Source organism: Balaenoptera ricei, chromosome 2 (assembly GCF_028023285.1).
Source record: "Balaenoptera ricei isolate mBalRic1 chromosome 2, mBalRic1.hap2, whole genome shotgun sequence".
NCBI classification, from domain to species: domain Eukaryota; kingdom Metazoa; phylum Chordata; class Mammalia; order Artiodactyla; family Balaenopteridae; genus Balaenoptera; species Balaenoptera ricei.
The window spans coordinates 71,379,801-71,393,626 of NC_082640.1; the positions used below are offsets into that span (position 1 = coordinate 71,379,801).

The window sequence follows — 13,826 nt, forward strand, 5'->3', positions numbered from 1 at the left end:
TGTGCCCACTCCAGGCCTCTATTTCCTGGTATTATCAATATTTAACCACGGAGCAGGGAGCCAAGCCTGGCCTTTTACAGCCTCTGCTTTCTCCCAGTGAGGGTCATGGCCTCCTGTGAACTCCTCACAAGAAGCTATAAAATAAGACCTTTGGAGGGTCAGGGGTGGGGAAGGCAAGGCACGTGAGGCTGTGTGAGTGACCCAGAGAGGAGGAAGCGGGCCAGGTTGAACAGCGTTGAGTGGGAAGGGTTTGGTGGGGAAGCAGGAGTGAGGTGCTCCCCCCACCAGGCCACATGTATTCAATTCTGATCATCAGTGGGCTTTTCTACCCACCCACCCCCAGGCTCCTTGCATCTCCAGCAACCCTTGGAGTTGGCTCAGTAAGGAGTAGGGTTCCCATTTCCCAAGTGAGGAAACAGGTTGAATGAAGTCACATGACAGGTGCAAGCTCCTCTACGAGTTAATATTGGTCAGCGGTGTGAACGACAGAGAAAAGGAGATGCAACAGGGAACCTAGGGCCAGAATGGACTCCAGCTCCTCATCGTTTCGTAACTCATTCATTCAATAAATATTACTTGAACACCAACTGTGTGGACACAAGGTAAACAAGACAGGCAAGGACCCTGGTCTCCTGAAGCTCATACTCTAGGGGACAGACAGGCAACAAAAAAGTAAGTAAAACATAAATAATTTCAGCTAGTGACAGTTTCTGTGAATAATTTAAACAACGAAATGATACAGAAATAGATGGGGGGCTATGATTACTATATTACTTTACTAAAAACTGAATGACAAAGAATTAACTATGCAAAGACCTGGGGCGGCAAGTGCAAAGGCACTGAAGAAATAATGAGCTTAATTAGTTTGAGAAACAAAAAAAAGGGCAACATAGCTGAAGCACAGTGATATGGGGAGGTGGCATGGAATAAAGTTGGAGGGTAGACAGAAACAGAACATGCAGTAAAACAGAATAAGGAGTATGGATGTAGAGGGAAGCCACTGGAGGTGACATGATCTGACTGACATTTATCCAAGATCACTTGGCCTGCTGGGTGGGGAATGGTTTGTAAGGGAGCAAGAGAGGAGATGGGAGACATTAGGAGGCTCTTGCATTCATCCAGGCAAGAGACAGCGGTGGTTTGGACCAGGATAATGACAGCAAAGATGGGGAGAAGTGGTCAGATTCAGGGTACATTTTGGAGAGAAAGGCAGCTGATAGATTTCGAAAGAAAGGAACTCAACTCTAGCTCTCTTAAGCACAAAAGGAATTCGAAAGGAATTCATTGGCTCATATAACTGGGAAGAGCAGAGTGGAGCTGTCCTTAAGGATAGCTGGAACCAGGAGTCTGAAGATCCTTCGTTCTTTCTCTCTAGGTCTCTTTCTTTTTTTTTTTTTTTGTAATTGCACTTTAAAAAAAAAAAATTCATTTATTTATTTATTTTTCGCTGTGTTGGTTCTTCGTTTCTGTGCGAGGGCTTTCTCCAATTGTGGCGAGCGGATGCCACTCTTCATCGCGGTGCGCGGGCCTCTCACTGTCACGGGCCTCTCGTTGCGGAGCACAGCTCCAGACGCGCAGGCTCAGTAGTCGTGGCGCATGGGCTTAGTTGCTCCGCGGCATGTGGGATCTTCCCGGACCAGGGCTCGAACCCGTGTCCCCTGCATCGGCAGACAGACTCTCAACCACTGCGCCACCAGGGAAGCCCTCTAGGTCTCTTTCTGCTTCTCTCTGGGTATCAGGCTCATTCCCACAGGCTGGCCATCTCCTGGTAGCTGGACCAGGCTGCAGGAAATCCAGGCTCACACCCTTACAGCTAGAGGAGGAAGGAGTCCCTCTTCTCAACTCCAGTTTGGCAGTTCCTGGGACAGGACCCTAATTGTCCTGGCCTGGGTCACATACCCACATTTTGGATCAGTTGTTTTGGCCAAGGGTGAAGTACTATGGATGCTAGCTCAAATCTCATACCCATTGAGTAGCCAAGAGAGAAAGGCTGTGAGCTGGATAGCCATGCCAGTGTGGGTCCCTAAAGTGACCCCTTGACTACAATCCTCCCAGTCTGCCCTGGGGGAGTGTCACTGGGCTCTTAAAGGGGATTGTGTCCCCTTCAAGAGGTGCCTGCCCCATCCAAGGTTTTCCACTCTTCTGCCTGTTTCTCTTTTCTTCTTCCTCTTACTTTAGTTCTCTCTGCTACAGCTTATCCAATAACTATTATTCCGTATCTGCTCTGTGCCAGGATTATGCTACTGATGAACAATCACAGTCATTGTTCCTGACTTCATGGAGACTGCAGTCTCATGGGAGTCACACAGGTGGTCACACCAGGGATCACGTAATTGATTGCTGTGTGATAAGGGCCATGACGTACACACAAAGACGAGAGAACATTACCAAGCCCTCCCTTCCACATAGCTTCAAATATCACTTCTGGACAAATCAGTCCTACCTTGGACTCTCCTTTCTTGACCTCTCCAGTTCCTTGTCTCCCTCCCTGGGCAATTAGTAGTGGAGTGGAGTAGAAAGAGCTTTGGACTTTCCCCTGCTATTCTAAATCTACCACCTCATAATCCTTCTAATCTCAGTTTAAATATCATCCTGTCAGGGAAACCTTCTATATCAGTTAAGACTTGTGATTGGTTCTGGGTAACAAAGACCCAATTTCAATGGTTTAAATACATAGGGTTTATTTTTTCATATAAGAGTTTCAGAGGTAAGGACTTCCCTGCTGGTCCATTGGGTAAGACTCCACACTCCCAATGCAGGGGGCCCGGGTACGATCCCTGGTCAGGGAACTAGATCCCACATGCATGGTGCAACTAAGAGTTCACATGCCACAACTGAGAAGCCTGCATGCTGCAACTAAAAAAAAAAAGATCCCACATGCCGCAACGAAGATCCCGCATGCCACAACTAAGACCTGGTGCAGGCTAAATAAATAACTAAAAAAATTTTTTTTTTTTAAAGAATTTCAGAGGTAGACAGTTACTGATGTCAAAAGCTCAAGGAAATCAGTGCTGATTTCTGAGAATTCCCTCATGGTCCCAAGAAGGCTAATGCAGCCCCTGCCATGATGTCCAAGTTCCAAGCAGATAAAAAGGAAAAAGGGAAGAAGGACAAAAAGATGTGGCTATCAAGTATTATGGACAAATAACCTGCCAGAGAGTAAATCCAGACAACACGGAGAACTACAGAGAAAGACGGCATTCCCATAGAACAGTAGCAGGGCAGCCAGTGGGCTAACCAGGAAACTTTATTGCCAGGAGATCGTCACAGGTCATGCCCAGCAGGATTTGATAACCGTCATGGACCAGAGATGGCTACGCAGACTGTAACAGAGCCTGCTAATCGTCCCCTAGAAAACATTCTTCCCTTCCTCCTTTTTATAAAAGAACCCTCTGAATTTCAGCGTCATATGGCCACCCAGCTAGAGACTGCATTTCCCAGATCGCTTGCAGTTTGGGGTGGTCCTTTGACTAAGTTTTGGACAAGAGATGAGAGTAGTATACTACTTCTGAATTACTCTCTCTCTTTTTTTTTTTTTTTGCAATTATGTAAACTTTTAAATTGAAGTGTAACCTACATGCAGAAAAGTAAACAAATATTAAGATCTGGCTTAGTGGATTTTTACATGTGAACACACCCATGTGTGGGAACATACACCCTCTAGATCAAGAAATAGAACATTGCCAGAACGCAGAAGTCTTCTTGTGTCCACTTCTGCTTACTACCCCCCACAAAGACAACCACTGTCCTGACTTTTAATACCATAGGCTAGTTTGCCTGTTTTTGTATTTTATGTAAATGGAATCAATCGATATGTAATCTTTTGTGTCTGGCTTCTTTTGCTCAACATTATATTGTGGTATTCACCCATGTTGTGTGTAGTTGTGGCTCATTCATTCTTGTTTTCAGAATATTCCATTGTGTGACTATGCCACACTATTTTTATCTATGGATCCTATTTTTATAAGAGAAATTTCAACCCATCCCTTCTTTCCTTTGCCTGGAACATGAGTATGATGGTGGAAAGAACATCTAAAGGCAAGAGTCATTAAATTACAACGTATGGGCCAAATCTAACCTGCAGCCTGTTTTTGTAAATACAGTTTTATTGGAACATGGCAGTGCTCATTTGCTTATGTAATGTCTATGGCTGCTTTTGCATTACATTAGAAGAATTGGGCAGTTGTAGCAATGATTGTATTGTCTGCAAAGCCTAAAATACTTACTATGTGGCCCTTTACAGGAAAATTTTGTGGACCCAGACAACAAGTTAGAAGGGCCTGGTTCCCTGGATGACCTCATGGAGCACAGCAGCCTACCTGCCCTGGAGCTGTCCACCTCTGGAGTGTTATGTGTGAGAGAGGTAAACTTTGGTATGATTTGAGGCACTGTGTTTGAGATCTCTTTGTTACAGAAACTTAGTCTGTACTGTAACTAATACATACATTGTTTATGCTCAGTGACTGCTGAATTAGTGAATGCCATGGTATCAGAAGAACTAAGTTCTAGTCTAGTTGACCTTTGCTATGACCAGCCATAGCGCCTTGGACCTTGAACCTCTTTTTCTTATCAAACCATATAAGCTTCAAAGGGGAGTAAAAAGGAAACGTATATAAGAAATTATTACCAGGAGGGGTCAATTGTGTAATGACAAAATCCAGGCCCTTTAAACTCAGGAGGTTTTTCACCTGGGGTTAACCAGTTAGCTTTTCTGCTAAATAAATAATAGGTAAAACCCAATATGAAGGGAGGAACCCTTTTCCTAAGAAAAGGTAGGGAAACACCCATTGAGCTGTCCAGGGTCTTGACCTCTCAGTTCAGGGCACTTTAATCTGAGCCCAGGGTTAAAGTGCCAGGTAGGAACCTACCCTGAGCTCCAGGGACCTAAGGGTAAGCATCTTCCTGCTTCTCAACCTCCTGCCTCCCCACATCGAAGATGTGATGCTTGCTAAAGCTGACAGCCAGCAAAGGCTTCAAGGTGCTGGAGACTGCTCTATATTTCCAGGTCAGGCTGTTCTGTTCCTTGGGGTGGGTCATTCACTGTCAGCTGATGCCAAGTGGGTGGATAAGCCCTTGGCTTACTGTTTGTTCTTTCCTTCATTTTCACAAACATCACTTACACTCAGAAGCCAATTTAATCATTCAGTTTGAACAATAATTCTGCCAAGTTCCCCAAAGCAGCACATTCTCTTCTCAGTAAACTTCACAGAAAGTGAAATGAAATCCAAAAGTGGTGATGTAAGAAAATGATAACACACAGGATAACCCAGCAGAGATATATGTACAAGGATGTTCACTGGAACATTGTTTAAAGAGGTTAAAAAAAAAATCTAAATATCCAAGAACAGGGGAGGGGTTAAATTATAGTACATTTGGAACCAGTATTTCTTCTAGGGGCCAATTTTTATATTAAACCCAGAGGAGGGAAACATATAGTAGAATTAGTGAGGAGATTTTCTGAAAAGGTGTGGCAATTTAGTCCAAAATTATTGGTGCTTAAGCACTGACTTGATGCCTCCATCTGTGATAGGGTGGTTGAGAAAAAAGATGGGTATCCAAAGGGAAGACATCGTTATACTGAAATAAAATCATCTCAGTGATCAGATGCATTTTCAACAGACATAGATTTTGCTGGAAGCATTTCAGGAACATTTGCAAAGTATTGGAAGTTTGGGCAGAAACTGGTGTGAAACAATGGTACAAAGTATGTACTTTCTCCAAGAAAGGACATTCTGTAGCCATCACTTTTATCTTAGTTATAACATTAGAAACGTTCTATGTCATTGACCCTTATTTGCAATCCTTAATTCTATGTCTTTGACCCCTTGCTCCTGGTTATAGGATAACCAAATATCTTCTTCAGTCCCTGACTAAATCAAAGTCCAAGAGTAGAATAAAATCAGTCTATCAGCCTTCCATTTTAATTATATGAGGTACTTGAAGTTTAATCATTCCCCTACACATCACTCTTTGAATAGCTTTGTCTTGAAGAGAGTTGCTCAATAATGTGTTTGAGGAATGTCTAACAACTTGGTCAATAAGCACTGTGTGTTACTTTGTCTGAATTTTGTTGTTCTCACCTTTACAAGCAAGTAAGCATTCTTTCAGAGGAACTAAGTGGCATACAACTGACCCCACTGAAGTGTTAACGAGAACACTTCAGACAATTTAGTTAGGACTACAGTTAAAGTTTTATCACAATCTTGCTGTAAGGGGAAGGGCTTCTGGTAGTCCCAGTTTAGAAATTTACTTTTGGTGGGTGATTAATCATTGTGAGACTAGATTTAAAACAAAAACAAAAACCATGTACAATTAAAAAGTCACTAAGACTCTTGACTGATGTCAGTCGGGTGGGTGGGTGACTAAGGTTTTCAGAATAAGTCTTAATCCTCTTAAATGTATCAGAAAAATTTCTGAGCATTTTAATCAGGAATCATAATTTCTTTCCAGAAGGAGGTTATGAATTAAATCATTCAAAAAGAAAAAAAATTCTGTCCTGGACCAGATTTGGGACAATTTTTCTTTTGAACAACTCCTCCTTTGGTCTCAGATAATTTTTAAAGATCTGTCTTCATCAAAAAAGGGACTCTATTTTCATTAAATTTCTTGCCTAGTTGATCACTTTTTACTTTTTTTAAAAACTGGAGGCAAGTAGCCATACAAGAAAATATATAATCATCATTGACAGAAGTATTTATATCCACATTAATATTATTCCTTTAAACCAGCTTCCTATATTTGGAAAGAATTTCTTTAAAAAAATCTTTTTTCGTCAACATATAATTGATTTTTAAAAAAATTTTTATTGGAGTATAGTTTTTTTTTTTTTTTTTGGCTGCCTTGGGTCTTAGTTGCGGCACGTGGGATCTTTTGTTGCGGTGTGCACACTTCTCTTTAGTTGTGGTGCGTGGGCTCCAGGGCGCGTGGGCTCAATAGTTGGGCACGCAGGCTTAGTTGCTCCGCGCGGCATGTGAGATCTTAGTTCCCTGACCAGGGATCGAACCTGTGTCCCCTGCATGAAGGTGGATTCTTAACCACTGGTCCACGAGGGAAGTCCCCTCAATGTACAGTTGATTTATAATGTTGTGTTAGTTTCTGCTGTATGGCAAAGTGATCCAGTTATACAAATACGTATATATTCTTTTTCATATTCTTTTCCATTATGGTTTAATCACAGGATACTGAATATAGTTTCCTGTGCTATACAGTAGGATCTTGTTTATGCATTGTATATATAATATTTATCATACACACACATACACACTACATCTTTTTATTTTCATTTTTGAATTTTATTTTATTTATTTTTTTATATAGCAGGTTCTTATTAGTTATCCATTTTATACATATTAGTGTATATATGTCAATCCCAATCTCTCAATTCATCACACCACCATCTCCCCTGCCACTTCCCCCACCTTGCTGTCCATATGTTTGTTCTCTACATCTGTGTCTCAATTTCTGCCCTGAAACCAGTTCATGTGTACCATTTTTCTAGGTTCCACATATATGCGTTAATATACGATATTTGTTTTTCTCTTTCTGACTTACTTCACTCTGTATGACAGTCCCTAGATCCATCCACATCTCTACAAATGACCCAATTTCGTTCCTTTTTATGGCTGAGTAATATTCCATTGTATATATATACCACTTCTTCTTTATCCATTCGTCTGTTGATGGGCATTTAGGTTGCTTCCATGTCCTGGATATTGTAAATAGTGCTGCAGTGAACATTGGGGTGCATGTGTCTTTTTGATTTATGGTTTTCTCTGGGTATATACCCAGTAGTGGGATTGCTGGGTTGTATGGTAGTTCTATTTTTAGTTTTTTAAGGAACCTCCATACTGTTCTCCATAGTGGCTGTATCAATTTACATTCCCACCAACAGTGCAAGTGGGTTCCCTTTTCTCCACACCCTCTCCAGCATTTGTTGTTTGTAGATTTTCTGATGATGCCCATTCTAACTGGTGTGAGGTAATACCTCATTGTAGTTTTGATTTGCATTTCTCTAATAATTAGTGATGTTGAGCAGCTTTTCATGTGCTTCTTGGCCATCTGTATGTCTTCTTTGGAGAAATGTCTATTTAGGTCTTCTGCCCATTTTTGGATTGAGTTGTTTGTTTTTTTAATACTGAGCTGCATAAGCTGTTTATATATTTTGGAGATTAATCTTTTTTTTAATTTTTTTTAATTTTTTATATATATAGTGAAAACTTTTATATTTAGAATTAGTCAGCTGGACTCAGTTTAGATGATCCCAATTTTGTTGGCAACATCCAAAGCGTCATAGTCAGGAGCCAGTCGAACATATGCCTTCTTCTCTCCATCAGGCCTGATCAGGGTGTTGACCTTAGCCACATCAATGTCATAGAGCTTCTTCACAGCCTGTTTAATTTGGTGCTTGTTGGCTTTGACATCCACAATGAACACCAGTGTGTTGTTGTCTTCTATTTTCTTCATGGCTGACTCGGTGGTGAGGGGGAACTTGATGATGGCATAGTGGTCAAGCTTGTTTCTCCTAGGGGCGCTCTTCCGAGGATATTTGGGCTGCCTCCTGAGCCGCAGTGTTTTGGGCCGTCGGAAGGTGGGTGACGTCCAGATCTTCTTTTTTTTGTGGCTGTGTACGCCTTTCAACACTGCTTTCTTGGCCTTCAAGGCCTTTGCTTTGGCTTCGGCTTTCGGAGGGGCAGGGACTTCCTTCTTCGCTTTCGGCGCCATCTTCGTGAAAAAGGTGGAGATTAATCTTTTGTCTGTTGATTCGTTTGCAAATTTTTTCTCCCATTCTGAGGGTTGTCTTTTAGTCTTGTTTGTAGTTTCCTTTGCTGTGCAAAAGCTTTGAAGTTTCCTTGGGTCCCATTTGTTTATGTTTGTTTTTATTTCCATTACTCTAGGAGGTGGATCAAAAAAGATCTTGCTGTGATTTATGTCAAAGAGTGTTCTTCCTATGTTTTCCTCTAAGAGTTTTATAGTGTCCGGTCTTACATTTAGGTCTCTAATCCATTTTGAGTTTATTTTTGTGTATGGTGTTAGGGAGTGTTCTAATTTCATTCTTTTACATGTAGCTGTCCAGTTTTCCCAGCACCACTTATTGAAGAGACTGTCTTTTCTCCATTGTATATCCTTGCCTCCTTTGTCATAGATTAGTTGACCATAGGTGCGTGGGTCTATCTCTGGGCATTCTATCCTGTTCCATTGATCTATATTTCTGTTTTTGTGCCAGTACCATATTGTCTTGATGACTGTAGCTTTGTAGTATAGTCTGAAGTCAGGGAGTCTGATTCCTCCAGCTCCATTTTTTTTCCTCAAGACTGCTTTGGCTATTCAGGGTCTTTTGTGTCTCCATACAAATTTTAAGATTTTTTGTTCTAGTTCTGTAAAAAAATGCCATTGGCAATTTGATAGGGATTGCATTGAATCTGTAGATTGCTTTGGGTAGTATAGTCATTTTCACAATATTGATTCTTCCACTCCAAGAACATGGTATATCTCTCCGTCTCTTGGTATCATCTTTAATTTCTTTCATCAGTGTCTTATAGTTTTCTGCATACAGGTCTTTTGTCTCCCTAGGTAAGTTTATTCCTATGTATTTTATTCTTTTTGTTGCAATGGTAAATGGGAGTGTTTCCTTAATTTCTCTTTCAGATTTTTCATCATTAGTGTATAGGAATGCCAGAGATTTCTGTGCATTAATTTTGTATCCTGCAACCTTACCAAATTCATTGATTAGCTCTAGTAGTTTTATGGTGGCATCTTTAGGATTCTCTAAGTATAGTATCATGTCATCTGCAAAGAGTGACAGTTTTACTTCTTCTTCTCCGATTTGTATTCCTTTTATTTCTTTTTCTTCTCTGATTGCCATGGCTAGGACTTCCAATACTATGTTGAATAATAGTGGTGAGAGTGGACATCCTTGTCTCATTCCTGACCTTAGAGGAAATGCTATCAGTTTTTCACCGTTGGGAATGATGTTTGCTGTGGGTTTGTCATACATGGCCTTTATTATATTGAGGTAGGTTCCCTCTATGCCCACTTTCTGGAGAGTTTTTATCATAAATGGGTGTTGAATTTTGTCAAAAGCTTTTTCTGCATCTACTGAGATGATCATATGGTTTTTCTTCTTCAATTTGTTAATATGGTGTATCACATTGATTGATTTGCATATATTGAAGAATCCTTGCATCCTTGGGATAAATCCCACTTGATTATGGTGTATGATCCTTTTAATGTGTTGCTGGATTCTGTTTGCTAGTATTTTGTTGAGGATTTTTGCATCTATATTCATCAGTGATATTGGTTTGTAATTTTCTTTTTTTATAGTGTCTTTGTCTGGTTTTGGTATCAGGGTGATGAGAATGAGTATTCTCATAGAATGAGTTTGGGAATGTTCCTTCCTCTGCAATTTTTGGAAGGGTTTGAGAAGGATGGGTGTTAACTCTTCTCTAAATGTTCGATTGAATTCACCTGTGAAGCCATCTGGTCCTGGACTTTTGTTTGTTGGAAGATTTTTAATCACAGTTTCAATTTCATTACTTGTGATTGGCCTGTTCATATTTTCTGTCTCTTCCTGGTTCAGTCTTGGAAGGTTATACCTTTCTAAGAATTTGTCCATTTCTTCCAGGTTGTCCATTTTATTGGCATAGAGTTGCTTGTAGTAGTCTCTTAGGATGCTTTGTATTTCTGCGGTGTCTGTTGTAACTTCTCCTTTTTCATTTCTAATTTTATTGATTTGAGTCCTCTCCCTCTTTTTCTTGGTGAGTCTGGCTAATGGTTTATCAATTTTGTTTATCTTCTCAAAGAACCAGCTTTTAGTTTTATTGATCTTTGCTATTGTTTTCTTTGTTTCTATTTCATTTATTTCTGCTCTGATCTTTATGATTTCTTTCCTTCTGCTAACTTTGTGTTTTGTTTGTTCTTCTTTCTCTAGGTCCTTTAGGTGTAAGGTTAGATTGTTTACTTGAGATTTTTTGTGTTTCTTGAGGTAGGCTTGTATAGCTATAAACTTCCCTCTTAGAACTGCTTTTGCTGCATCCCATAGATTTTGGATTGTCGTGTTTTCCTTGTCATTTGTCTCTAGGTATTTTTTGACTTCCTCTTTGATTTCTTCAGTATCTCTTGGTTATTTAGTAACATATTATTTAGCCTCCATGTGTTTGTGTTTTTTACGTTTTTTCCCCTGTAATTGATTTCTAATCTCATAGTGTTGTGGTCAGAAAAGATGCTTGATATGATTTCAGTTTTCTTAAATTTACTGAGGCTTGATTTGTGACCCAAGATGTGATCTATCCTGGAGAATGTTCTGTGCGCACTTGAGAAGAAAGTGTAATCTGCTGTTTTTGGATGGAATGTCCTATAAATGTCAATTAAATCTATCTGGTCTATTGTGTCATTTAAAGCTTCTGTTTCCTTATTTATTTTCATTTTGGATGATCTGTCCATTGGTGTAAGTGAGGTGTTAAAGTCCCCCACTATTATTGTGTTACTGTCGATTTCCTCTTTTATAGCTGTTAGCAGTTGCCTTATGTATTGAGGAGCTCCTATGTTGGCTGCATATATATTTATAATTGTTATATCTTCTTCTTGGATTGATCCCTTGATCATTATGTAGTGTCCTTCCTTGTCTCTTGTAACACTCTTTATTTTAAAGTCTATTTTATCTGATATGCGTATTGCTACTCCAGCTTTCTTTTGATTTCCATTTGCATGGAATATCTTTTTCCATCCCCTCACTTTCAGTCTGTATGTGTCCCTAGGTCTGAAGTGGGTCTCTTGTAGACAGCATATATATGGGTCTTGTTTTTGTATCCATTCAGCAAGCCTGTGTCTTTTGGCTGGAGCATTTAATCCTTTCACGTTTAAGGTAATTATCGATATGTATGTTCCTATGACCATTTTCTTAATTGTTTTGGGTTGTTGTTTTTTTTTATTAATAGACTTTACTTTCTATTTTTTTTTAAGTATTTGTTTATTTATTTATGGCTGTGTTGGGTCTTCGTTTCTGTGTGAGGGCTTTCTCTAGTTGTGGCAAGCGGGGGCCACTCTTCATCGCGGTGCGCGGGCCTCTCACTATCGCGGCCTCTCTTGTTGTGGAGCACAGGCTCCAGATGCGCAGACTCAGTAATTGTGGCTCACAGGCCCAGCTGCTCCATGGCACATGGGATCTTCCCAGACTAGGGCTCAAACCCGTGTCCCCTGCATTGGCAGGCAGATTCTCAACCACTGCGCCACCAGGGAAGCCCTTGGGTTTGTTTTTGTAGGTCCTTTTCTTCTCTTGTGTTTCCCACTTAGAGAAGTTCCTTTAGCATTTGTTGTAGAGCTGGTTTGGTGGTGCTGAATTCTCTTAGCTTTTGCTTAACTGTGAAGCTTTTGATTTCTCCATCGAATCTGAATGAGATCCTTGCCAGGTAGAGTAATCTTGGTTGTAGGTTCTTCCCTTTCATCACTTTAAGTATGTCATGCCACTCCCTGCTGGCTTGTAGAGTTTCTGCTGAGAAATCAGCTGTTAACCTTATGGGAGTTCCCTTGTATGGTGTCATTTTTCCCTTGATGCTTTCAATAATTTTTCTTTGTCTTTAATTTTTGCCACTTTGATTACTGTGTGTCTCGGCGTGTTTCTCCTTGGGTTTATCCTGTATGGGACTCTCTGTGCTTCCTGGACTTGGGTGGCTATTTCCTTTCCCATGTTAGGGAAGTTTTCGACTATAATCTCTTCAAATAGTTTCTTGGGTCCTTTTTCTCTCTCTTCTCCTTCTGGGACCCCTATAATGTGAATGTTGTTGCGTTTAATGTTGTCCCAGAGGTCTCTTAGGCTGTCTTCATTTCTTTTCATTCTTTTTTCTTTATTCTGTTCCGCGGCAGTGAATTCCACCATTCTGTCTTCCAGGTCACTTATCCGTTCTTCTGCCTCAGTTATTCTGCTATTGATTCCTTCTAGTGTATTTTTCATTTCAGTTATTGTATTGTTCATCTCTGTTTGTTTGTTCTTTAATTCTTCTAGGTCTTTGTTAAACATTTCTTTCATCTTCTCGATCTTTGCCTCCATTCTTTTTCCGAGGTCCTGGATCACCTTCACTATCATTATTCTGAATTCTTTTTCTGGAAGGTTGCCTATCTCCATTCATTTAGTTGTTTTTCTGGGGTTTTATCTTGTTCCTTCATCTGGTACATAGCTCTCTGCCTTTTCATCTTTTCTATCTTTCTGTGAATGTGGTTTTTGTTCCACAGGCTGCAAGATTGTAGTTCTTCTTGCTTCTGCTGTCTGCCCTCTGGTGGATGAGCCTATCTAAGAGGCTTGAGCAAGTTTCCTGATGGGAGGGACTGGTGGTGGGTAGAGCCGGCTGTTGCTCTGGTGGGCAGAGCTCAGTAAAACTTTAATCCACTTGTCTGCTAATGGGTGGGGCTGGGTTCCCTCCCTGTTAGTTGTTTGGCCTGAGGCGACCCAACACTGGATCCTACCCAGGCTCTTTGGTGGGGCTAATGGCGGACTCTGGGAGGGCTCATGCCAAGGAGTACTTCTCAGAACTTCTGCTGCCAGTGTCCTTGTCCTCACAGTGAGACACAGCCACCCCCTGCCTCTGCAGGAGACCCTCCAACACTAGCAGGTAGGTCTGGTTCAGTCTCCTATGGGGTCACTGCTTCTTCCCCTGGGTCCCGATGCATACACTACTTTGTGTGTGCCCTCCAAGAGTGGAGGCTCTGTTTCCCCCAGTCCTCTCGAAGTCCTGCAATCAAATCCTGCTAGCCTTCAAAGTCTGATTCTCTAGTAATTCCTCCTCCCATTGCTGGACCCCCAGGTTGGGAAGCCTGACGTGGGGCTCAGAACCTTC

General features: G+C 41.0%; 1 protein-coding gene across 1 annotated transcript; it reads right to left on the reverse strand.

Moving 5' to 3' along the window:
- Positions 1–8,205: 8,205 nt before the first annotated feature.
- On the reverse strand, positions 8,206–8,728 carry LOC132360423 (large ribosomal subunit protein uL23-like). The gene has a single exon (XM_059915507.1). The coding sequence runs from the start codon at positions 8,719–8,721 to the stop codon at positions 8,251–8,253; it is 471 nt and encodes a 156-aa protein (XP_059771490.1). The 5' UTR covers positions 8,722–8,728; the 3' UTR covers positions 8,206–8,250.
- Between the last annotated feature and the right edge of the window lie 5,098 nt (positions 8,729–13,826).